Source organism: Aspergillus tubingensis (genome assembly GCF_013340325.1).
Source record: "Aspergillus tubingensis WU-2223L DNA, scaffold_8, whole genome shotgun sequence".
Lineage (NCBI taxonomy): Eukaryota > Fungi > Ascomycota > Eurotiomycetes > Eurotiales > Aspergillaceae > Aspergillus > Aspergillus tubingensis.
The window spans coordinates 3,747,850-3,772,962 of NW_023336282.1; the positions used below are offsets into that span (position 1 = coordinate 3,747,850).

At 49.8% G+C, this 25,113-nt stretch overlaps 5 protein-coding genes across 5 annotated transcripts; 3 read left to right on the forward strand and 2 right to left on the reverse strand.

Annotated features, from left to right (window-relative positions):
- Window positions 1-581: 581 nt before the first annotated feature.
- AtWU_07532 (uncharacterized protein) lies at window positions 582-2,371 on the reverse strand (the record flags this gene model as incomplete). Its single annotated transcript, XM_035502641.1, has 2 exons — window positions 582-1,406; window positions 1,460-2,371. The coding sequence occupies 2 exons, from the start codon at window positions 2,369-2,371 to the stop codon at window positions 582-584; spliced, it is 1,737 nt and encodes a 578-aa protein (XP_035358534.1).
- A 327-nt stretch (window positions 2,372-2,698) lies between these two features.
- AtWU_07533 (splicing factor cactin) lies at window positions 2,699-4,570 on the forward strand (the record flags this gene model as incomplete). The annotated part of the gene is made up of 5 exons (XM_035502642.1): window positions 2,699-3,202; window positions 3,265-3,732; window positions 3,783-4,409; window positions 4,462-4,494; window positions 4,553-4,570. 5 exons carry the CDS (start codon window positions 2,699-2,701, stop codon window positions 4,568-4,570), a joined length of 1,650 nt encoding a protein of 549 aa, XP_035358535.1.
- Window positions 4,571-6,459: 1,889 nt separating this feature from the next.
- AtWU_07534 (forkhead box transcription factor) lies at window positions 6,460-7,704 on the forward strand (the record flags this gene model as incomplete). Its single annotated transcript, XM_035502643.1, has 2 exons — window positions 6,460-7,014; window positions 7,102-7,704. The coding sequence occupies 2 exons, from the start codon at window positions 6,460-6,462 to the stop codon at window positions 7,702-7,704; spliced, it is 1,158 nt and encodes a 385-aa protein (XP_035358536.1).
- A 6,500-nt stretch (window positions 7,705-14,204) lies between these two features.
- Window positions 14,205-15,059, reverse strand: AtWU_07535 (60S ribosomal protein eL34; the record flags this gene model as incomplete). The annotated part of the gene is made up of 4 exons (XM_035502644.1): window positions 14,205-14,396; window positions 14,629-14,752; window positions 14,954-14,967; window positions 15,036-15,059. The coding sequence occupies 4 exons, from the start codon at window positions 15,057-15,059 to the stop codon at window positions 14,205-14,207; spliced, it is 354 nt and encodes a 117-aa protein (XP_035358537.1).
- Window positions 15,060-15,596: 537 nt separating this feature from the next.
- Window positions 15,597-22,658, forward strand: prp8 (U4/U6-U5 snRNP complex subunit PRP8; the record flags this gene model as incomplete). The annotated part of the gene is made up of 1 exon (XM_035502645.1): window positions 15,597-22,658. The coding sequence occupies one exon, from the start codon at window positions 15,597-15,599 to the stop codon at window positions 22,656-22,658; it is 7,062 nt and encodes a 2,353-aa protein (XP_035358538.1).
- Between the last annotated feature and the right edge of the window lie 2,455 nt (window positions 22,659-25,113).

A 25,113-nucleotide genomic window follows, 5' to 3' on the forward strand; every position in this document is an offset into this window, starting at 1 on the left:
TTTTTTCTTTTCTTTTCTTCTCTTTATGTTTGTTGAGCCTGCTATTTTGCGCTTTTGCAGATACCCGATCGTTGTCGGTTCTGGCGTCTCCGGGTGAAGTCTAGATTGCGCGGCGCCCTTGGTATGTCTGATAGCGCGTGGTTGATGATGTGGTGGTTTGTGTGTGTGTGTGTGCTACTTGGAATCAATGCGACATACTAGATGCTGTTTCAATACGAAAATGAGATTTCCTCCACCTTTTTGTCCATCTCAGCTACTCAAAAAGACTATTAGGAAAAGCCTACATACAGCGAGCGCCTCCCTGTCTCTTTCTCCCCAACAACATGTACAGCGAGCAGGCAATATGTCCAGAAATCATCCCCCTATATCCATCATACCGGCCACAATATGTAATGTTGACCAGACCTCTTCCCTTCTCTCCAAGATCGATCGATCGACTTGGTATGTACAGTCATCATCGCCTTTGAAAACACTCGAATTCTATTCGAGAACGTCCCCTGGAACTGCTGTCTAAAGAGACAACCACCATCCTATCCGTCTTCTGGTAAAGAGATAGCTCCAGCACTAAAGAAGCTTAGAGCTTAGAACTTCCGCTTCTTCTTCACAGGCGCCTTGCTCTTCGCTTCAAGCTGTCTCTTCAGCTCTTCACGCTTCCTGTCCGCTTTCTCCTCTTCCGTTTCCTCTTTCTCCGGCTCCACGGATTGATCATCCAGAGCCGGAGCGGGAGAAGGAGGTCCTGAGGACTGCGTTGCCGTAGCTGCTGGCGACGACGTGGGTTGATTTTCTCTCTTTCGGCCCCCTATCACTCCCAGACCGTGGGACTTGGCCTGGGGTTTGCTTGATGATTCGGCTTCTGGTGGCGGCGATGATGGTGGGGAGGCTTGTCTTGCTTTGCCCTTGCCGCCTATGACGCCTAGCCCGCGGGGTTTTGTCTGGGGTTTACTGGAGGATTCGGGTATCGGTGATGATGGTGGGGAGGCTTGCTTTTCGGCTTTTTTGCCACCTATCATTCCTATGCCACGGGGTTTTGTTTGACGGTTTGAGGGCGGCGGTGAGGGTGATGGAGAGGGATGATTGTCGTTGTTGTTGTCGTCGTCTGTCTCGGAGGCTGTTTGGTCGCTATCTGCTTGGGGTGCGGGAGCCTTGCGAGTTGGTACTCTCTCGTCGACATCTGCTGATGCTGGTGATGTCTGGGGGGATTCTGGTTGCGTTGGTTGCTTTCTGTTGCCTCCAATTGTTGCAAGGCCTCTGGAAGTGAGTTGTGGTGCTCGAGGCCTCGCTGTACTTGGTCCCCCATTTCGATCTTCAAGGTCGTCTTCGCTTTCTGTCGCTGTTCCTTCATCTGGCCCCGAAGGGGGAGTTTGGTGGTTTGGCTGACGTCTGAGTCTCGGAGGGGTCTCTTGTCGCTGAAATGTACTTGTGAATAAACTGCAATGCATTATGTGGGAAAGGTACGTACCTCAAACTCATCATCGTCATCGTCATCGTCAAAATCATCTTCAGTCTCTAAACCTCCGTCCGTAGTGTCCATATTTGTCGAGTCCTCTGGAGTCCTGGCATCTACGTCTTCGGTGTTATTGTTAGCTGTGGACATTTTTCTCCACCATCCATCTGACGGCGCCGTTAGATCCTCGAGTAGCAGAAGATTATCATCAATATTGGAATCTTCTGTTTCTTCCAGAATGGAGGACGCAAATCCAGTCTCGGCTGTTATCGCGTTGTTCTCATCGAGCCAGGATTCTTCATCAAAAGGCCTCGCTCCAGTGATATACTTGGCAGCCTGTGATTGCGCTGAACCTTTGTGGCTGGTCCTGAGTCCGGGGATACTAGGGAAGATAGTGCTGAGATCAAACCCGACGGCTTCAAGCTTATCGAATAGCTTTGACAGCAGCCAATCTTTCTTCTTAACCACTTCGATTAGATCCCGCTGGCGCAACTCCAAATAAGCCTCAGACTTGATCAGTGGAATAAGCAGCTGAGTAGTTGAAAAGCGCTGTTTCTCCCTCGCCATATAGAAATTCCATTTCAAAGGCTCAAGTGGGGCCGGTAGGCTTGTTGTGGTGATCAGGTGTAGAGTATCATTCTCCCGTCCACGCCTTAGCACCGTGCTGGTTCCCGGATCATTGCGTAGGGCCTCCCCTAGTTTCTCCAAAAGAATATTGAACTGATCTATGTCTTGGCTGGGGTCAATTGTCGCATCATCTTCAACAGCTCTTCCCAGAATATGCTGGCGGTTAGGACGCTCGGACCAAATATACGTGAGATCGGTCAGGTACAACTCATATCCATCTCTGAAAAGGGTGTATCTATAAAGGAGAAGTGGTGCAGGCGCACGATTTGATATGTGCAACTTCTCCCACCTCGCAGACATCTCTCGAGTGTCGCTTGCGGGTGTTTTGATGGGTGGTTCCAGAGTAGTTAGATGGAAAGGTGTGGGAAGCTCCTCCAAGGCTCCCTCCCGCGGTGGATCACATGGAGCCGCTCGGGGCACGTGGCCATTAGGGAAACTTTGCCGGTCGCTATACCTCCCATTCTTGGCGCGCGACCACCCGTTTCTCCAGAAAGCTTGGAGGAAACTATGTCAGACCTCACGATTCTGGGTCTCTTCGCATCCATCTTTGAGATAATTCACAATTAATTTTTCGTTATTCACCGATACATTTGTGCCTTCCGGAAAGCATATTGAAAACGCGCCAAAATGTCATATCGAATGCCCGATTGCACGGGTTCGAAGCGAAGTCGGTCTCGATCGCCCTCCTCTCGCCATTCCCAAAAAGCCCCGCGCAGATATGACGAAACGGATCGATATCGCGATAGGAGGGATGGAGATGAGCGGTCGTCACAAAACCGACCTCGGAACATGAGGGATCAGGTCCGGCTCAACCAGCTTCAGGAAGACGAGCAAGTGCGTGAATGGGTGGCGCAAGAGGACATTTTCGTTCTCAAGCAGGCGAAAAAGAAGGCAGAGATCAGAGTGAAGGAAGGTCGAGCAAAGCCGATTGACTGGCTCACTGTCACATTACGGGTGATTGATCCAACGAGGAATCCCCTTGACGATGAGATTGCGGACTCGGAGCTCGATGTAGTAGATCCGGATGGTGTATTTGAGGGACTATCCCCCGACCAGCTACTCGACTTGGAAAAGGATATCGAAACATTCTTAAGTCTTGAGAAGAATTCGCAAAATAGGGATTTCTGGAAGGTATGGTTCTTGTGTTAAGCATGCCATTCGGGCTACAGGCTAATCTACTGTCCTTATTGCAGACCATGAAAGTGATTTGTCGAGACCGTCAGAAGACCACCGCCCCCGAAGGACGTGCGCTTAGCTCTGTGGCTGCAGATATAAACAGATTATTGAGCCCTAAGTCTTACGAACAGCTACAAACACTTGAGATACAGGTCAGGAAAAAGCTGGACTCAAACGAGCCTATCGATACCGACTACTGGGAGGAGCTTTTGCGCAGCCTTACTGTTTGGAAGGCTCGGGCGAAGCTGAAGAAGGTCTACCAAGCCGTTATAGACGAGAGAGTTCGAGGATTGCGTAAACAGCAGTCTGAAGAAGCTGCGTCTGTGCAGGCGAAGCTGGCCCCTCTGGCGCCTATTATCCAAGCAGCCTCAGATGCGGTCGATAGCGGAGAATATCGTGGACTCGACCCTGACCCATTGCTTCAGATCCGACCGGAAGATAAGGTCTTGGAAATAGTGGACGAAGATGCATTCCTTAACCAAGTGGTAGGCTACACTCACTACTGCCCAACGTTGCCGGGACTGACTCTTTGTAGGCTCGCGACCGACAGAAGATTTTGAAGATGGGATATGTTCCTCTCCGTCAACGGCAGGCGGAAAAGCCATCGGTGCTTCCCATAAATCAAGCAACGACCGCTCCAATTGCCACAGCCTCGACGCGATTCTCCTCGATTCCTAACGAAGACTTCTCGCAGGCAACCAAGGCGCTCTATGAGCGAGAGTTGGCCAAGGGAGTCAGTGAAAACGAGGAGATCTTTACCGGTGAGGAAGCTGTGAGCACAACTTCCCAGCCAGGATGGGCCAGCAAACACCGGCCCCGCAAACCACGCTACTTTAACCGTGTTCAAATGGGTTATGAGTGGAACAAATACAATCAGACTCATTATGACCATGATAACCCGCCCCCGAAAGTTGTGCAAGGGTACAAGTTCAATATTTTCTACCCTGACTTGATCGACAAGACAAAAGCACCGACCTACCGCATCGAACGAGAGCATGGAAGAAAGCGGGGACAATCCTTTGCAGCGGCTGGGGAGGAGGATACTTGTTTGATTCGCTTTATGGCCGGTCCGCCGTACGAGGACATTGCCTTTCGGATCGTCGATAAGGAATGGGATTACAGTGCAAAGAGGGAAAGAGGGTTCAAGAGCACATTTGATAAGGTATGTCTAAGAAACAAGCAAATCAGTCAGAAAGAGACTAACAGGATTGTAGGGAATTTTGCAACTACACTTCCAATTTAAACGAGTAAGTACCCTCTGTCGCTCAGGTCGTGACATCTGGCATATACTAACAATATTCCCAGATTTACTACCGGAAGTAATGGTTGTTGCTCGAAGGATTCGTATTGGACCACAATGATGTACAGTGTTGTTGGATGGGATGGGACTGACGATCTTGAAGGTTCCACCACGCTCGGGATCCGTCGTCGGTCACCGTCCCGCCTACTGCAAAGGCCAACCTTATTGGGCTGGAAACTTTAACCCCCTCCTACGGCATTGGATCCCATCTCGGCCAAGCTAGGATATATCATATTGACATGAAACCAACATTATCGGACGTCGCAGATCAAAGTTTCCACATGTGCGTAGCGGGCCATGCTTATTTGAACCGCATTCCGTTATCTTTCGCCCATTGTTCCTCGCGATCTCTATCTATTCGGCTCCGTGGGACTCACCACCTTTCCCAACTTTTCCAATGAGTAGTCTCGACATCTGGGGACTATCGGCCTGCCGATAAAATGGACCTAAATGCTATAAATCTTTAATTCTCATTTCTAAATAGACTGGTCTGGCTTGATTCGCATTGCCTCCACGGGCGAAGGAAAGGCCGCAACCATGGTGCGGCTTTTCCTTAATGTCAAACCATGCCACCCTGCTGCATGTTCCTCTCAGGGTTCCGGCTGGTCGGGGAATCGGGAATAGGTTGGAGTATCTGCAGGAAATTACTACTCTTTACTTAGTCTTCTGAATTTCTCAAGTGCTGATGGCTCTTGCTAGGAAAAGGGCCCAATGGCAAGTCCTCTGGAGTTCTGCACCCGCCCTTTGTTCAGTCGGTCGTGGTTAGCGCAATATTCGCAGGCTCTCTGCAGGTGGCCGCCATTCAGAAAGCTACCCACTCCCACCCCCGTCGGTCCAGTGTTGTAGTAGTCCACCAAAGTACGACCATGACAGCTCCCCCCCTGTAAGCACCAGGTTCATTCTCTTTTTCGGCCCACTGAGTTCATTGGCCATAGCCGCACCGCTAGATCGCTGTTCCACAACCTGATGGCGATTCCCGCGGTAGAAACGAAGCTGCTCCGGCCAGAACCTCCCCTAGAGCACATGCTAGGACAACAGAGAGGCCTTTTCTTTTATTTTCCCTTTTGATTTTGTCTAGTTGATTTTTTTTTATTCCCTTTAATCTTTGTCCAATTTTAGTTTGATTTTTTTTTTTCTTTCCATTCTCATATCTTTTTTACCCTTCTTTTATGTCTCTTTCTGATATTGTCATATCCTTTTCGTTCCCTGGTCATATTTCACCAGGTTTCCCGAATATCGTTTCTTTTGCTGCTTCTGGGGTTCATCGGGCAAATCTGCCTCCAACATATACATAGAGCCATAGTTGTTTGTCAGGGAAATGCATCGTGCTGGCTGGCTTCGTGCAGCAAGGAAGGAGGAGCAAGAAACAAAAAAAAGAAAAGAAAAGGGAAGAATATCTCATGAGCTGGCATTTCTTCGGCCGCACAGCTCCCAGTGAACTATAGAGTCTTCTCGTCCTGAGTGGTCACACGTCTTTCTATATTTATTTTCTAGCCAACCCCTCTTGCTTGACCTTCCGTTCTCACAGGGCTTTCTTCACCCACCTGGCACGTTTTGTGTACCCTCGCTTCCCTCTCTTACTCTTATCCTCCTTGTATTAATCTCCAGGCGCCACCTTGTCAGGCCAGAGCTTCTGAAACGGATTGCGACAAGTTTGATTCTTTGTGAGGACGACATGGATCGTTTCTACCCCCCTCATGGCTTACCCTCGGATTCAATTCCATTTGGCCGTGGGCTTGGTGATTTTACCAGACAAACAGAGACCCCTCCCACTTCCGTCTCGGATGGCGTTCGTTTGGACCCTTCTCACCATCGTGATCCCTGTTCGGCAATCGGGAACTGGGCGTGTTCCAACTCTGCAAGCCCTGGAGAGCCGATGTTACTGTCTCCTCAGCACCATTATCCATGGAAGATGGCACTGCCCCCATCACTTCCAGCTCCGACCCCTCTACCGGAACGAGGGTTGCCTCGTTTACTGCCATCTCATCGTCTTGAGACACCTGCCAGACCATCCTCGTTAGCGGCAGCTGGTGGCTCCAGGACAAGGCAACTTAAGCCCGGACTACGGCGCCTCGATGACAGCAAAGCACCATCAGACTGGCTACGTGAGCCAGGATCCATCTCCTCATGCTCGCATGAGTCTCCTTCTTCTTATCGCACTTCATCGGGGATGTCACGGTCAGATGTTTGTGAAACGGCCTGTCCTACAGCGAGCTTGCCACCACCGTCACCGGCAATCTCGGCGTTAACCTACCCTTCGCTGAAGCTGGAAACGCCGGACTCTCCCGACAGTATTGATGATAAACCTTATTCTAAGCTTATCGAAATGGCCCTCAAGACCAATCCGGAAAAGAAGCTTTCTCTTCAAGGGATATACAACTGGTTCGAACAAAACACGGCAAAGGGGAGAGATCTCAGCTCGAAAGGCTGGCAAAACAGTGTACGGCACAACTTGTCCATGAACGCAGTGAGTCCGCCTGATCTCTTCTCCCCTAATCCTCATCCTTGCTTCATTGTTTGTTACTGTATACTAAGACACGCTACTATACTATAGGGATTTGAGGCAGTCCGGGAAGAACCGATACCCGGAAAGAAAGCTGTGAATTACTGGCGCCTAACTAATGAAGCCATCAAGAATGGCGTCCAATCCACCACTCGGTACCGGAAGCAGGCGAGTTACAGGAAGGCTTTGGGCTCGGATCCACCGGCGCCTCAACGCCAGCGATCCGGGGCTAAGGGAGGGAAAGCTACTAAAATCAAATCAAAGTTTCGAGGGCGGATGAGCGAGGAAGAGTTGCCCAAAGGCCGATACCATCCCCGGGTGACATCACAACCGCGACCGACGAAGAATGTGTTCACGCATTACAATACCACTGCGGGAACATTGACCGGGATCACAATAATGTCACCCTTCCAAGTCTCCGGGCTGACCCCGTCGGGGACTCGCTTATCCAGCGAGCCATTCGATTTGGGAAGCGTTGTTGGCTGCGCAGATCCCGCTCCATGTCCTCCCCTTTTTTGCGACATGGCGGGACCAGGGCCCGACTGTGTAGCGTTGGACTCTGGCTTTCTCGGCTGGGGAGCGGCTGTCCACTCATTTCCTACTGGCTTACTGGGTGGCCCCGGAATCTCCACGGATCTCCAGATGGGAGTATAGCATGAGCTCGGTGCAACAACACTAGATCGATAGAAAGATTTTGGCTGACTTGCATATTTGGGTGTATTGTACGACTTGATTGATAGCCTTGTCTTGGCTTGGGTTTTGGGCGATGCATTGTCCCGTATCAGGATTTCGATCTTCCTCTCTTTTATTATATTTTTTCTTTATTATTCTCACTATTACTACCCTAGCTCGATCCAAATCTCATTTTCTTATTCATCTGGCTTCGGTCTATTAATTTACATGTAAACTCGTTACTGTTTTCCTCTTACTTACCCTGGGTCCAAGTAATAATGCGCCATTCTTCATTGGTCATGAACACGAATAGTCCGCGGTGGGCCTCATATCAAGAGTACGAAATGCGAAGAGATGTGGCGCTAAAATCTCTCAACCTTTTGCTTTTCTTCTTCCCATTATTATTATATATTTTTACTTCATTTTTTTCCCCTATTTTTTTGTTTCTCACCAAGACATTCCGAGACTGATCCGGTGGGTAGGAACGGGAGTAAGAAATTAGTGACTGGGGAGGGGGTGTGATGCTGACACCAACCGTGATGCATCTAAGAGTATGATCACCTATAAGGCGAAGGCAAGCACAGAGAAAATTAGCTGAGAAGCATGAGACATGAACGACTTGGATCAACCGGATCCCGGCAAAAATGGTCGCTATTGTTTGTATGGCTCGTTCGACTAGCTGCAGACTCCGATTTCATGTCAACGTCGGGGCAGTACGAATCACGAGCTGTTTGTTGGGCTTCAAAGACAAAAGAGACAAGAGAGAGAGAAAAAGTCTGGTAGCTCATCTGCATGCCCTGCATGCCCGCAGCATCTCCGGCGTATCTTCGTTCTTCCACCCTTCCACCCGCCTTTCTTTCGGGTCCAGTACTTTTTCGCCGAATTTTCTTTTCTTTTTTTTCCAGTTGATCGATTTGCCCGTTTTCCCTCAATCAATCGGGGAATGGGTGCCCAAGGGATCTACTAGTTTGCAGGCCCATTGCCTCTTCCAATTTTCCAAATCTCCAGCTGCCCCTCCTTCATCTTTCCCCTCCCCACGGACTAAACGCGACTAAACTCTTCCGTTCCTTGTCACTTGCTTAGCGACCACCACCCCCATCTCCTCCTCCTCCGCTCGCTACCAACGACTCATAATTGCGTACAGGACTATCATCCCAAGAACTTGTCGCGCCTAGACGCTCTTATTCGATGGAAGAATGAGCCGTCCTTTGCTGCCAATCAGGAATCGTGACGCGGAAGGTCTGCAATGGTCTTGTCCTTCAATTTCTCGTGATTGATCTTCGTCCCCTTACCCACGCGCTCAATTTCCGATTTAATTGGACAGTACTAGGATATCAGTATCAGTTCTTGTCAGTGGCACGATACAAACCTGATTAGTAGTACCTGACAGGCAGCACCCTAGCTTCTGTTGCTGCACCTTTCTTTCTTCCTACTTAGAAGGGAAAAAAAAGAAATCCTCGAACTGCTTATGCTCTCAATCTGTCTACTGTTATCACCAACGGTAAAGGTACAAAGTAATTGTTCCAACGCCAGCAGATTCTACGCATTGCAGGCACTCTAGTAGCATAGCTACTGACTTAGCTTCACGTCTAGTGCGCAACTTCCACATACACCCCGCCGTCAGTCTCCATATTTCGGAACGGGTAGCCAACGAGCAGGATAGGAATGGGTTGAAACAATAAGCAAGACTAAGGATCCGGACCACCGAGTATCCGCTCAATGAGACACGGCAGTCCCCCAAAGAACCCAGTGTTGCCAAGCATACTGGCGTGTAATGGTCGTCTGCAGGATGGAAATGACGGGGCCTACGAGGTTACGAAGACACTAGAGTAGCATGCCTGCTTAGCTACAACTAGTCGCTGCATGACAGTCGCAGAGGTGTGGAGCCTTTGCGAGAATATCGATTAGGGTGAAATCTCGCCCTGCGCCTCAATGAGAAGGTACCTAGCATGACAACGCCCGCCAGTGATGCAGGCTTGGTGTCATGTCCCATGCTAGCAGATGCATGAGCTTCTTCCTGCAGATGGTGGATGTCTCGATCCCAGTGGCAGGACTCTTCTGAGGGTCAAACCAACGTTACTGGCAGTGATCCGTTGTGACCGGGCTATCTCGTCAGTGGTCGCTCTCCAAGTATACTCAGCTCAGGAGTCAACTGCTACCTAGCTATTAGGACACACATCGACTTTCTCCTCATCCCGCATACATCGGGCTGCGCTACGCTACCTTTTACTCGCTTGGGAGTAGCGCCCCTCTGCGATATACCCCGAGGAACGCCGGGACTAGATCATTGCGGTCCTCTGACTGGCAAGGTTCTCCCTGGTCTTTCCTTCCTTTTTCGACCCCTCTTGTCTTGGTTTTGCTTTTTTGCTTCTTCTCCGTTGTCTTGGTTTCCCGTCTTTTTCTTCATTTCCGGCGTGGTGCACCTTCCTTCCCCTTTAGCCATCCCTCACATCAGTGGGTAATCAAGGCGGCTATTAAACTTTGAACTTGCGCGCCCGACTTTGGTAACGCGGTGCAACTGCGCGCAAAAAGTACCTTCTGGCCCCATAGTCCCCCTTCAATCTTGATTTTCCCCTTTTAGTTTACGTTAATGTGACTTTTGACTTTCGAATAACGGGCCGCGCCGAATGTTTAAGGCTAATCGGCAACAGTTCGGTGCCCACCACCGCATGGACGGTCGGATGGAATGCATCCGCAAGTGAGCACTATGCTTTAAGCACGCTTGGGCCATATAAGGGAAATGGCAACTGGCACGTTGACAAGTAGATGAACCAAGGCGCTGGGTTGAAGTCTAGAACCGTATCAGACCAGGGGGTCTGATATACGATTATCATGACTGACTGCCTCTGCATATTTGCTCTCACATGGCCTTCTCATCACCAACAAGGCTGCCGAGATGCAAGAAACATATTCACTCAGGGGCGGCTAGCGATAATTCGGCCGAAGGATCAATGAGATCGTCCCCGTCGGTGGGAAGAACTAGTGCCAGTTGTGTCTTCCAAAAGAGCCACGAATTCCTCATATCCCTGATAGCATCCGCAAGTTGAATCAGCAGTTGGATGCCACAGAAGAAACCCCCTCTCACAGGAACCCACTCGCCTTTCCGAGTGTTCGCGATTCCTTGCCGCCCTCTTCACCAATCGGCCGTTTGGCCAATCGCAGCAGTCGTGACCTTCCAAAGGCCACAATACGATTCAAGTCCTTGATAATTGTATAGGCATAACACTTGTGGTAAATTGAGGATCTGACACAGCGTGATCCAATCATCTAGACCAACCAAGATACAGGATGATGATAAAATCCGATCGAGTCAGAAGTAAGTAGTTGCCTTCTTTGCCTCCTCGGTTCGACATCAGACATTGCCAGGATGTATCCTGTATCTTGCATGAAGTGTGGCACCTCCCATCCCTGTGCCTTTCATTTGACCGGTCTATAACGGTGTGATGCCTGCCAAACCCTTCGGATCCGAATAATCTACATTATGCTACTTGATATATGCTAATGATACTTTAGCGTCGTGATAGACAACGATAGCATCCCTTCATATTTTAGGGTTACTTGACCACGAGACTATATCTGATTCAAGACCGTCACAGCAGCGGCTAAGGCTGGTGTCACCCTCAGCACATGCTAGATGAGCCAAGCGACTGGGCCAAAGAAGCTTGCTGAGCGTGTCGCTGTATGTATCTGTCGGGCCAGGCTGGCTTGGGTAGAATTCTAATACACAAATCATATGCCTTTAGAATAATATCATCATCTCACTATTATGAGAAATGGATTGCAATTCGGACTTCGCACGGATCTCGTCCTCTCACCAATACCTTCTCTTCCTTTCTTTGGTCATTGCCCTTGCACCCCGCTTCGGCGAAGGGCAAGTACAACATCGCTCATACTCACGTTAACAGGGCGCTCAGTGATACTCCATCGGAAAGCAGAGAGGAATTATTCAAGCCACTTCCTACCCCCAACCTTACACCCCTCTCTTACCGCTTGAGAGGAGAGCACAGGATATGGAATAGTACATGAAATGCCATGGATGAGCCAAGGAGAAAAAGAGGCAAATGGAACCATCCTCAGCGTCACATGTGACCTTTTCCCCTCTTGTCCCTTTCGCATAATCCGGAACCTCAAAAATGAAAGAAATGAGCACTAACACAGGGTGAGAGCAGTCACTTGAAGTTGGTCTGACTGTTGGGTTGTTGTTGTTTTGCTGCTGCTGCTGCCACTCGATTGGAGCTCAACGTACCAAGAATTCAACACAGCTAGCTGGTCGATCTTCCCTGTCAAACAGCATCAAGAGCATCAAGCACTCCTTACTAAATTTACTTCTTGCTAGCCTACTCCGCCACGATTCCAGCGCCAAGTTAATGCTCATCTGCTTACCGCATCACGTTTCACTGACAGAAGGGCCCAAACAGCACCACCGCCGCAGCAAAAAATCAGCAGCAGCAGCAGTAGCCGCAGGGTGGATATTTTTCATGTCGGATGATCAACCGACCCCCGAACGACCGATGGCTAACGCGCCTGTCAGACTGTCATTCATGTCAGTCAGCTGCATGCCATCTGCAGGCGAACAGGGGTCCAGGATTATTCCAATAGTGGCCAGACTAGATGTGTGCGAATCTGTCATCATGATGTATGATTCATGGATAAATTCTTTTGCCGCCAGAATTCCTTCTGGGGGGAGAGGAGGTGTTGGAACAATCATTGACCCGTTCTTGATCATTGCTAATTAGGTGCTTACGGTCACTCGCTACTACCTCTTCACACACAATGGAGACAAAGACCGCCCGAGTATTCCGTAATATAGGAACAATAGGTAAGTAAGTAGGTATATTAATGGATACGAGGGGACCACTGACTAGGGTGGTGGTAAAACTACTACCAAATGATAATGATTCCCATTATATATTTTCCCTTACTCCGATGATCCCTCATCCTCTCGGTCCGAGTTACTCACCTTGTCTTAGGTATGTACTACTTACCCACTTACCAAATGACCTACTTCCTGTACAGGCTGCACAGGCTAGTGGTAGTATGTAGTATGCTATGCTGTACTGGATAATGCCCAGCCATGACAATGCAGGGCAGTCAAATCACTCTGCGTTAACTTATCTTAACGCCAGCCTAGAATTAACTAACTACGTCTGCCAACCTGCCACCTAACGAACTGGACCTGCTGTGTCATCTCCAAGGAAATATGCTCAGGTATCACAAACACCAAGCCATTCGGTCAAACTCCCTACCCGTTTCTTTTTCTTCCCACTCATCTCGAACCAGGTGCCCGGAGTCTTGACATCCCCGGGTAGCAGTAGTAGTACTTAGTATTGCGGCTTTTTTTCTTTTCTTTTCTTGTCATAGTGTTTGCTTTTCTTTCCCCCCCTCCCTTAGGGGTGTTGCGTTTATTCTCCCATTAAGGGTGTATTGTCCGAAGTCGGACGCGTGATGAAGCACAATAGATATGCATTTAGTAGGTGGATAGGTACTTATGTCTTCACCCGAATATATTAGTTCAGAATACCATATCCACCATCACTACTACCACACACGTACCCGAAGTTCAATAGAAATATATATATGTATCAACCTTAAAACAAATTTACCTCCCACCGATAGCCAATCAACTGACCACTACGTACTTTAAAACACACGTGCCGAGTGGTTTCACAGCACAACTTACGCTACTACCTACTTATCTTTACCACTCCGAGGAGATATGCCCTCGGTTCCGCTTTCGGTTGGTTGTGCAGAGAATGGACTTTAACTACAACTATTTACACAAACACACTTATGTACGTAGTAGTTCGCTTCGATCGATCGATTTTATCTATCTACTGTATCTTGGTTGGTGGATCGGTTCGTGGGTTGGTTGGTTGGTTGATTGATTGACTGGTTTTGGATGTTGAAAGAGACTACTACTTATTTCATGCCGCTGCAGGTACGTAGTAGTTTGTTTAGACGTTCAGGGGAAGAAGGGATTATAGTTTATAGTTTGTAGATTGTAGTTTATGTTCTGGTGCAGATTTGGTAGTGGGTGTGAACTGGAGGGGTCAAGACACTTGCTGAAACTGGGGATCTTTTTCGGTGTACTCCATGATGGTGGATGTATGCATCAGATATATACGGACTTGGATGACTGGAAACTTGATGAGGGTTCTACGGTGTGGAGTGATGCGAAGAACACGATTCGCATCACACCCCAGCATATCGAAGCGGCAACAAACGGGAAGAACGAAAGAAAAATGGGGCAGGTCAAGGAGGGTGAAAAAAATGGAAATCTCATTTCATGAATAGAAGAATTCATTCATTGGGAACCACGACCCGTACATATTACCCCGTCGTGTTTCATTTTTTAGCCGCGCCGTTCTTGTTCATTGAAGAATGAAAGAACCCTAGACCGAGCCAAATTTTTTAAAGAAATTTTTCCATAATTCGCTCCTCTAATCACAAAAAAACATCATTTATTGATATTTATGATGCATTTAGCGCTTGCCGGCAGCCTTCTCCTGAGACTCCTTGAGGACCTTCTTGACGATCTTCTGCTCCTCAATCAGGAAAGCACGGACGATGCGGTCCTTGACGCAACCAGCGCAGCGGGAACCACCGTAGGCGCGGCTGACGTTCTTCTTGGGGCGGGAGATCTGAGCGTACTCGCGGGGGCGGAGAGCGGGGACCTATATCGGTGGAAAAGGGTGATACAATCAGCCATTTTTGCTCTTCCTTCATATCATTCATATCGCGGATGGTGGTGGTGGTAGTGGTAGTGTTGATTGTTGTCGTTTCCTTGTGCGTTGGTCGAAGCGATCGTCCATGCACGCACACTCTCCATCCATCGTCCCTTTCCAAGATCGTTCACACACAACCACCACCGCCACCATTCAACATAGATAATTCGGGAGCACTCACACCAGGGAGCTTGATGCCACAGTCACCGCACTTGGGAGCAGTGCCCTTCTTCTTGATGTGAAGGTAACGGAGCTCACCGCCGGGGGTCTTGATGATGCGGACCTGGTTGGACCGCGTGTTGTACCTGAAGAACAAAATCCATCAATACCCTATTCATGAATATCTCGGCGTATATATAAAAATTTCAAGAGCAAAGTAGCGGTCCATCGCGTCGAAATCGGACAAATCGTTATTGCACCGTAGCGACCGATAAAGAAATGAAATTTTGGTGGGAGTGACAAAAGGCACGATGGGGGTAGAATCAAGAGGGAAAATTCAAACGTACGGGTTCCGGCGGCGCTGCAGAGAAGAAGAACATTAGATCAGTATTCCATTTCATATAATATTCAGAGATTCAATATACTCACGTATTGGAGTCTGTTGTTCGCCATTTTGTCTGTCCTTGAACCTCTAGGTCGGTGGTCTCAAGAGATTGGCGGCGGCGTCGTCGGTTGTCGTCGTTGACCTCGTAGAATTCTCGCGGTAATCTGGATTTGTGTGGGTTTCGCTCGGAGCCCTGGGCGGCCGCGCTAGCGCTAATTTGGCGAGAACGCGCTAACCCCAATCCGGACTAGTACCGGCCCGAGCAGAGCCGCCACCTCTTTTCAGACTTGCTTCATCAAACAAGGCAGGAGAAGCAAGAAGAGACTGGAGCAAGCTGTCTTATCACCTTCCCGTCGTGAGAAGGGGATCGTCCAGGAGTGGTTTTATCTTCTTCGGGGCAAAGCTTCATTTCTCCGACGCGATTTCTTTTTATCAATCTGTTTTAATTCCCCCCTCCTCCATTCCGTTTTTTTCGCGTCGCTGAGCTGCAGTCGATGAGCTCGCGATAAGTCACGACCCGTGCATCTTTTGACGCGACTTAGTCACGAAACTTCCAGCCCGTCCATCAGAGCAGAGAGTGTCCTTCATATATACAACCCATTACCATGGCATCATTGCCTCCCCCTCCGCCTCCGGGCTGGGGTGCGTCGGCGCCGCCGTCGATGCCGCTGGCTCCTCCGCCACCGGGATATCAACCGCCTGCGGATCCGACTGTCGCGAAGTTTGCCCAGAAGAAGAATGAATGGCTGCGGACGCAACGGAACCGGTTTGGCGAGAAGAGAAAGGGTGGATTCGTTGAAACACAGAAGGCTGATATGCCCCCGGAGCATCTGCGAAAGATTGTTCGGGACATTGGCGATGTGTCGCAAAAGAAGTTCAGCAATGAGAAGCGCAGCTATCTCGGTGCGCTGAAGTTCATGCCCCATGCTGTGTTGAAGTTGCTGGAGAACATGCCCATGCCCTGGGAATCGGCTAGGGAAGTGAAGGTACTGTATCATGTTAATGGTTGCCTTACCTTGGTCAATGAGACTCCTCGTGTCATTGAGCCCGTGTTTCACGCTCAATGGGCTACCATGTGGGTGTGCATGCGGCGAGAAAAGAGTGATCGCAGACACTTCAAGAGAATGCGCTTCCCTCCTTTCGACGACGAAGAACCTCCGCTATCGTGGTCGGAAAACATTGAAGATGTGGAGCCGTTGGAACCCATTCAGATGGAGCTTGATGAGTCGGAGGATGCTCCTGTCTATGAGTGGTTTTATGATCACCGGCCTCTGCTGGATACTCCCCATGTTAATGGGCCGAGCTACAAGAGCTGGAACCTGACACTTCCGCAGATGGCTACTCTGTATCGACTAAGTCATCAGCTCCTGAGTGACGTCGTCGATCAGAACTACTTCCATATGTTTGACTTGAACAGCTTCTTCACCGCCAAGGCACTGAATGTCGCTATTCCGGGTGGTCCTCGCTTCGAACCTCTCTACAAGGATATCGACCCCAATGACGAGGATTTCAGCGAATTCAACGCCATCGACCGTATCATCTTCCGCGCCCCTATCCGCACGGAATACCGCGTCGCCTACCCCTTCCTGTACAATACCCTCCCGAGAAGCGTAAAGGTTTCTTGGTACTCTCACCCTCAAGTTGTATATGTCCGCACCGACGACCCTAATCTCCCCGCCTTCTACTTCGACCCCGTCATCAACCCTATCTCCTCCCGGTCCGTCGCGCCGAAGAATATCACTGTCAGCCATGAAGATGAGATTTTTGGTGAAGGAAACAACGAGGACGACTTCGAGCTCCCTGGTGACTTCGAGCCGTTCTTCTCCGATGAGGAATTGTACACACCCGATACCGCGTCCGCCATTGCCCTCTGGTGGGCTCCTCATCCCTTCAACAAGCGCTCCGGCAAGATGGTGCGCGCCCAGGATGTTCCCCTCGTGAAGCAGTGGTATCTGGAGCATTGCCCGCAGGGCCAGCCTGTCAAGGTTCGCGTCTCATACCAGAAGCTGCTTAAGACGTTCGTCCTCAATGAGCTGCACAAGAAGAAGCCCAAGGCCCAGAACAAGCAGAATCTGTTGAAGACTTTGAAGTCGACCAAGTTCTTCCAGCAGACGACGATCGATTGGGTTGAAGCAGGTCTGCAAGTTTGCCGCCAGGGTTTCAACATGCTCAACTTGTTGATCCACCGCAAGAACTTGACCTACCTCCACCTTGACTACAACTTCAACTTGAAGCCCGTCAAGACTTTGACCACCAAGGAGCGAAAGAAGTCTCGATTTGGAAACGCTTTCCACTTGATGAGAGAAATCCTTCGTCTCACCAAGTTGATCGTCGACGCCCAGGTGCAATATCGGTTGGGTAACATTGATGCCTTCCAGCTGGCTGACGGCATCCTGTATGCTTTCAACCACGTCGGACAGCTTACTGGTATGTACCGTTACAAGTACAAGTTGATGCACCAGATTCGTTCTTGCAAGGATCTCAAGCATTTGATCTACTACCGCTTCAACTCGGGACCTGTGGGTAAGGGTCCTGGATGCGGTTTCTGGGCCCCGGCCTGGCGTGTTTGGCTCTTCTTCATGCGTGGTATCATTCCTCTGCTCGAGAGATGGCTCGGAAACCTGCTGTCCCGTCAGTTCGAGGGTCGCCACAGCAAGGGTGTTGCCAAGACTGTCACCAAGCAGCGTGTGGAGTCTCACTTCGATCTTGAACTCCGTGCATCTGTCATGGCGGATCTCATGGACATGATGCCCGAGGGTATCAAGCAGAACAAGGTCAACACTGTCCTCCAACATCTGTCGGAGGCATGGAGATGCTGGAAGAGTAACATTCCTTGGAAGGTTCCTGGCCTTCCGGCGCCCATTGAGAATATCATTCTCCGTTACGTCAAGAGCAAGGCTGACTGGTGGATTTCCGTCGCTCACTACAACCGTGAACGTATCCGTCGTGGTGCCACCGTCGATAAGACAGTTGCAAAGAAGAACCTTGGTCGACTCACCCGTTTGTGGCTCAAGGCTGAGCAAGAGCGTCAACACAACTACCTTAAGGATGGTCCCTACGTGTCGTCCGAGGAAGCTGTGGCCATCTACACAACCATGGTCCACTGGCTTGAGTCTCGCAAGTTCTCTCCGATCCCCTTCCCTAGTGTTTCTTACAAGCACGACACCAAGATCCTGATCCTTGCTCTGGAGCGTCTGCGTGAATCCTACTCCGTCAAGGGCAGACTCAACCAGAGTCAGCGTGAGGAGCTCGCTCTCATCGAACAGGCATACGATTCTCCTGGAACGACCCTAGCCAGAATCAAGCGTTTCCTCTTGACTCAGCGAGCCTTCAAGGAGGTTGGCATTGATATGAACGACAATTACAGCCATATCAACCCCGTGTACGACGTGGAGCCCATCGAAAAGATTACCGACGCCTACCTCGACCAGTACCTGTGGTACCAGGCAGAGCAGCGCCACTTGTTCCCCGCTTGGATCAAGCCGTCGGATTCTGAAGTTCCCCCCTTGTTGACTTACAAGTGGGCTCAGGGTATCAACAACTTGGACAATGTCTGGGAGACTGCCGATGGCGAGACGAACGTTATGATCGAGACCGAGCTGTCGAAGGTCTATGAGAAGATGGATCTTACTCTGTTGAACCGCATGCTTCGCCTTATCATGGACCACAACTTGGCTGACTACATCACTTCCAAGAACAACGTTCAGCTCAGCTACAAGGATATGAACCATACCAACAGCTACGGTTTGATTCGCGGTCTGCAATTCTCCGGCTTCGTTTTCCAGTACTACGGCCTGATGATCGATTTGCTGCTCCTCGGTCTGCAGAGAGCTAGTGAAATGGCTGGACCCCCTGCAAGCCCCAACGATTTCTTGCAGTTCAGAGACCGTGCTACTGAGACGAAGCACCCTATTCGTCTGTACACGCGTTACGTCGACAAGATCTGGGTCTTCCTTCGATTCTCTGCCGATGAGTCTCGAGACTTGATTCAGCGCTTCTTGACTGAGAACCCCGATCCCAACTTTGAAAATGTCATCGGGTACAAGAACAAGAAGTGCTGGCCGCGTGATTGCCGCATGCGTTTGATGCGTCATGATGTCAACTTGGGACGCGCTGTATTCTGGGATCTGAAGAACCGCCTGCCGAGGTCCATCACCACCATCGAATGGGACGACACTTTCGCCAGTGTCTACAGCAAGGACAACCCGAATCTTCTGTTCTCTATGTCCGGATTCGAAGTCCGCATTCTTCCTAAGTGCCGCAACCAAAACGAGGAGTTCTCGGTGAAGGACAGCGTTTGGTCTCTGGTCGATAACTCGACTAAGGAGCGCACAGCTCATGCTTTCCTCCAGGTCACAGAGGAGGATATCCAGAAGTTCAACAACCGGATTCGTCAGATTCTCATGTCATCCGGTTCGACGACTTTCACTAAGATTGCAAACAAGTGGAACACGGCTTTGATCGCACTCTTCACCTACTACCGTGAAGCTGCTGTATCCACTGTCAACCTTCTGGATACGATCGTCAAGTGCGAAACCAAGATCCAGACCCGTGTCAAGATTGGTCTGAACTCCAAGATGCCTTCTCGTTTCCCTCCCGCCGTTTTTTACACTCCCAAGGAACTGGGAGGTCTGGGTATGATCTCTGGATCCCACATTCTCATTCCGGCTAGCGACAAGCGGTGGTCCAAACAAACGGATACCGGCATCACCCACTTCCGTGCGGGTATGTCACATGACGAAGAGACCCTGATCCCGAACATCTTCCGGTACATCATCCCCTGGGAAGCCGAGTTCATTGACTCCCAGAGAGTGTGGATGGAGTATTCGCAGAAGCGACAGGAGGCTCAGCAGCAGAACCGCCGTTTGACGTTGGAGGACCTGGAGGACAGCTGGGACCGTGGTCTTCCCCGTATCAACACCCTGTTCCAGAAGGATCGCAGTACGCTCAGCTTCGACAAGGGTTTCCGTCTTCGCGCTGAATTCAAGCAATACCAGTTGATGAAGAGCAACCCGTTTTGGTGGACTAGTCAGAGACATGACGGAAAGCTGTGGAACTTGAACGCTTACCGTACCGACGTCATCCAGGCCCTTGGTGGTGTCGAAACCATTCTTGAGCACACCCTCTTTAAGGCAACTGCCTTCCCATCATGGGAAGGTCTCTTTTGGGAAAGAGCGAGTGGTTTCGAGGAATCGATGAAGTTTAAGAAGCTTACGAATGCCCAAAGATCCGGTTTGAACCAGATCCCGAACCGTCGGTTCACTTTGTGGTGGTCTCCTACCATCAACCGTGCCAATGTATACGTTGGTTTCCAGGTTCAGCTGGATCTTACCGGTATTTTCTTACACGGTAAAATTCCGACCTTGAAGATTTCGTTGATTCAGATCTTCCGTGCCCACTTGTGGCAGAAGATTCACGAGTCCGTCGTTATGGATCTGTGCCAAGTCTTCGATCAGGAGCTTCAGCAGCTGGGCATTGAGACAGTCCAGAAGGAGACTATCCATCCTCGTAAGTCTTACAAGATGAACAGCTCTTGCGCCGACATTTTGCTTTTCGCAACGAACAAGTGGAACGTCACGCGTCCTTCCTTGCTCTTTGATACCAAAGACGTTTATGAGCCAACCACGACAAACAAGTTCTGGCTTGACGTGCAGTTGAGATATGGTGATTATGACTCCCACGACATTGAGAGATATGTTCGTGCCAAGTATCTCGACTACACCACCGACAGCATGAGTATCTATCCTTCGGCTACCGGTTTGATGATTGGCATTGATCTCGCGTACAACCTGTACTCGGCATATGGTCAGTACTTCCCTGGTCTGAAGACCCTGATCCAGCAGGCTATGGCCAAGATCATGAAGGCGAACCCTGCCTTGTATGTCTTGAGAGAACGTATCAGGAAGGGTCTGCAGCTCTATGCTTCGGAAAGTAACCAGGAGTTCCTGAACTCCCAGAACTACTCGGAGCTCTTCAGTCCTCAGATCCAGCTGTTCATTGACGATACCAATGTCTACCGTGTCACCATCCACAAGACCTTCGAAGGTAACCTGACGACCAAGCCCATCAACGGTGCTATCTTTATCTTCAATCCCAGAACCGGACAGCTGTTCTTGAAGATCATTCACACAAGTGTTTGGGCTGGACAGAAGCGTCTGGGTCAGTTGGCCAAGTGGAAGACAGCAGAAGAAGTGGCGGCTCTCATCCGATCCTTACCTGTAGAGGAGCAGCCGAAGCAGCTGATCGTCACCCGTAAGGGTCTGTTGGATCCTTTGGAAGTCCACCTGCTTGACTTCCCTAACATTTCCATCCGAGCTTCCGAGCTTCAGCTTCCTTTCCAGGCCGCGATGAAGGTTGAGAAGCTTGCGGATATGATTCTCCGGGCAACGGAGCCTCAGATGGTTCTCTTCAACCTTTACGATGAGTGGCTGAAGTCAATCTCACCTTACATTGCCTTCTCTCGTTTGATTCTCATTCTGAGAGCCCTCCACGTCAACATTGATAAGGCGAAGATTATCCTCAGACCTGACAAGAGTGTCATAACCCAAGAGCATCATATCTGGCCTTCATTGTCGGATGAGGATTGGATGAAGGTTGAAGTGCAATTGCGTGACTTGATTCTGAACGACTACGGCAAGAAGAACAATGTCAACGTTCAGAGTCTGACGAGTAGTGAAGTTCGGGATATCATCCTTGGTATGGAGATCAGTGCTCCTTCACTTCAACGTCAGCAGGCCGCGGAGATCGAGAAGCAGCAGGAAGAGCAGAAGCAGCTCACGGCTGTTACGACGAAGACACAGAACGTCCGTGGGGAGGATATTATCGTCACTACCACCTCTCAGTACGAGCAGCAATCGTTTGCTTCCAAGACTGAGTGGCGCACACGGGCAATCGCGACGTCCAACCTTCGTACGAGGTCGAACAACATCTACATCTCATCGGATGACGTCCGGGAGGAGGGATACACCTACATCATGCCGAAGAACGTCCTCAAGCGCTTCATCACGATTGCAGATCTGCGTGTGCAAGTTGCTGGATACCTGTACGGTACCTCCCCTCCTGATAACGACCAGGTGAAGGAAATCCGCACCATTGTCATGATCCCCCAGGTGGGCAATACGCGTGAGGTGCAGTTGCCACAGCAGCTGCCCCAGCACGATTATCTCAACAACCTTGAACCTCTGGGTGTTATCCACACCATTTCTGGAAACGAGCCCCCTTACATGTCGGCCATGGATGTTACACAGCATGCTCGTTTGATGAACGCCCACTCCTCCTGGGACAAGAAGACGGTTACCATGACAGTGTCTTTCACCCCTGGATCCGTGTCACTTGCGGCCTGGGGTCTCACGCCCCAAGGCTACAAGTGGGGAGCAGAGAATCGTGATACCACATCTGATCAACCGCAAGGATTCTCGACCAGCATGGGAGAGAAGTGCCAGCTGTTGCTCAGTGACAAGATCCGCGGATACTTCCTGGTGCCGGAAGACAACGTCTGGAACTACAGCTTCATGGGCAGCTCCTTCGGCGGAGTGGAGAAGCGGCCGGTGTACGTGAAGATCGACACCCCTCTGAGGTTCTACGATGAACAACATCGTCCATTGCACTTCCAGAACTTTGCGGAACTGGAAGATATTTGGGTTGACCGTTCTGATAACTTTGCGTGAGCGATGTGTGGATGGCGTTGGCATGATAATTTTCTTGTTCTTCTTCTTTTTCCCTTTTCTACGGACGATTACGCTGTTTTTGATATTATTTCCCTATATCTTCAAGCCATGTCTTTTTCCCCCTCTCAAAGTTTTCTTTCTATTTGATGTTCGCAGTATACAAAATCCTCTCATGTGTCTTACTATGGTTACATTTTTGATATCGATGCTTGGCAGCAAGTGAGGGATGAGAAGCCCAACGGAAGTGGAGATCCGGTGGCGGGGACGGGGCAAAAATGGCTGCGCTATGTACAGTAGACATGTAGGTAGCGATGTATGTTTAAGAAGTTAATTATCCAAAGTGGTCATCGGTTTGTAGATGTTCTCATGTATACTGTAGGTAGTGTAGAGGAGTCAATATGGAGATCCAACAGGCAGCTATAATACAATTCCGGACTCTAGGAGTTTAGGGGATCGACCATGTGGGTGGGCAGCAGAGCTAAAGAGGGCCGGAGGAGACTGTCAATCAATATGGACCATGTGTGAGTCCACTTTGGGCCGGGTAGGTTAATCGTTATTAACGGTCTAGTAATAATAATAAAAAAAATACTATAAATTAGACCGGAATATGCTTAATATCAATAGTCTAGTTTGGTGAGGGGGTTAGTTGACGTGTGTATTTTTTTTTTATTTTCTCAAGCCGGGGTGGGAAGATCAGTGTTTGTGTCTTGATGGAACTTGACCGAGCAAAAAGACCGAGTACGAAGGAGGGGGTGCTCCTGACTCTTGTCTCTCTCCCTCACACTCACTCACCTCACCTACTTACTACTCTTCCTCTCCCTCTCCCTCCTTCTCCCTCTTGTTCGCCCGTCTGAACCCACCCACCCTACTTAGTCCTACTGAACACTTTCCCTCTCACGTTCACTTTTTCTCTCTCTCTCCCTCTTCTGTGCCGTGCACGGCTGCTAACTAAAAACGCCTCTCACTTCCCCCCTGCTTCACTTTTCCTCCTCCACACCATCCCTTCCGGCTGGATCCGATGTACATTTCCAACGGTCTGGCCCAAGCACTCATCCAGCCAGCTGGTCGGGGCGTCTAAGACATTCGCGTCGGGCTCATTTTATTTCGGTGGTTTGATGCAATGTGATCAACTCGACTGTTTCACCAGTGCCTCATGGCCTGAAATCTCGGGACGAAAGTCAAATTGCAGAGACCCATCGGAAGAACTCGCCCTGCAACTGCAAGATACGATGGATGGGCTTACGGGGGATCCACCTCGACGCCAATCCTGTCCGGAGTACGGAGTACACGCCTACTTGAGACTACTACCCCTACAGGTTTAAGGCGATATTCAGTCTGAAGTCTGAGAGGGGTCTTACGTGTTGTGTACAAAGTATAAGCTCCCCAACCCCGTTTTTCCCTTTTTTATTTATTTGTTGGTTCTTTTTTTTTTTTTATTTTCCCTTATTGTCTTCCTGCCTGTGTCCATGATCTATCATCCGTTGATGCTCATTGATCGAGCAGGACAATAATTAGGAATCAGCCGGATGCTTAAATCGTAACTCACTCCATGGAGTAGCTTTCTCTCCATCTCAACCGCTATGACACGGTGGTGGCTCTCGGGGCCTCTCTCTTACACCTTAACAGCAAACAGCTCGAGCTACTGCTACTACTCTCACCCGCCCACGGCCTATCATATTATAAAAAAAGGAAATAAGGAAAATAAAAATGAACTAAAACATTAGACACATTCATGACAACCCACCTCTCACATATTTTACCCACGCGCTAAGCTCCCGGCCTCCGACCGTTCTCGGGGGCTTGTGTCCACGAGGGTGACCTAGAATCAAGAGCAAATAAGGTTGACAGGAAGGCTCCTGCTCTCATCAGAAGGGTCAAACTTGCTCCCCTTTGACAAGGGACATGGCTTTTCAGTTCAGCTTCGTCTGGCCTCACAACCCAAGGGGGCCGGAGACCCAAAAAGAACGAAAAAGAAAATAAAATAAAATTAAGTACAAGAAAGAAAAAGTGAGGCCAGGCAAAAAAGGGGAACCTAGACGTGGGTACGGTTTAGGCTCGAGCCTGACCCGCGATCATTTTTTTTCTCCTCCTGCGCGATAGAGTCGTATTCTTAGTCGATGGGAGCCACCGCACATCGTTCATGCGTGATTGAGGAGTCGTGATGTGCGCGCGCGCGCTCTCTCTTTCTTGACTCCCTCACTGGTGTTGTGTTGGTTTGGCTTCCCGCGCCCGTTCCAGGCTACGGGATTTTTATATACACTATCCAGACCAGGGTCGTTACTCCATTTCCCTCTCGAGAAACAAAGGCTCGGCCGGAACTCCCTGCTTAGCATGATGGCCCACCTCCGAGCAAGCTAGCACCCTCCCGCTAGTCATTCCAATCACCTTTTCCAGGTGGATGTCTCGCCGACGACCGTTCTCTACCCGCCATTGGCGTATTCGCTGAGTGGAGTTG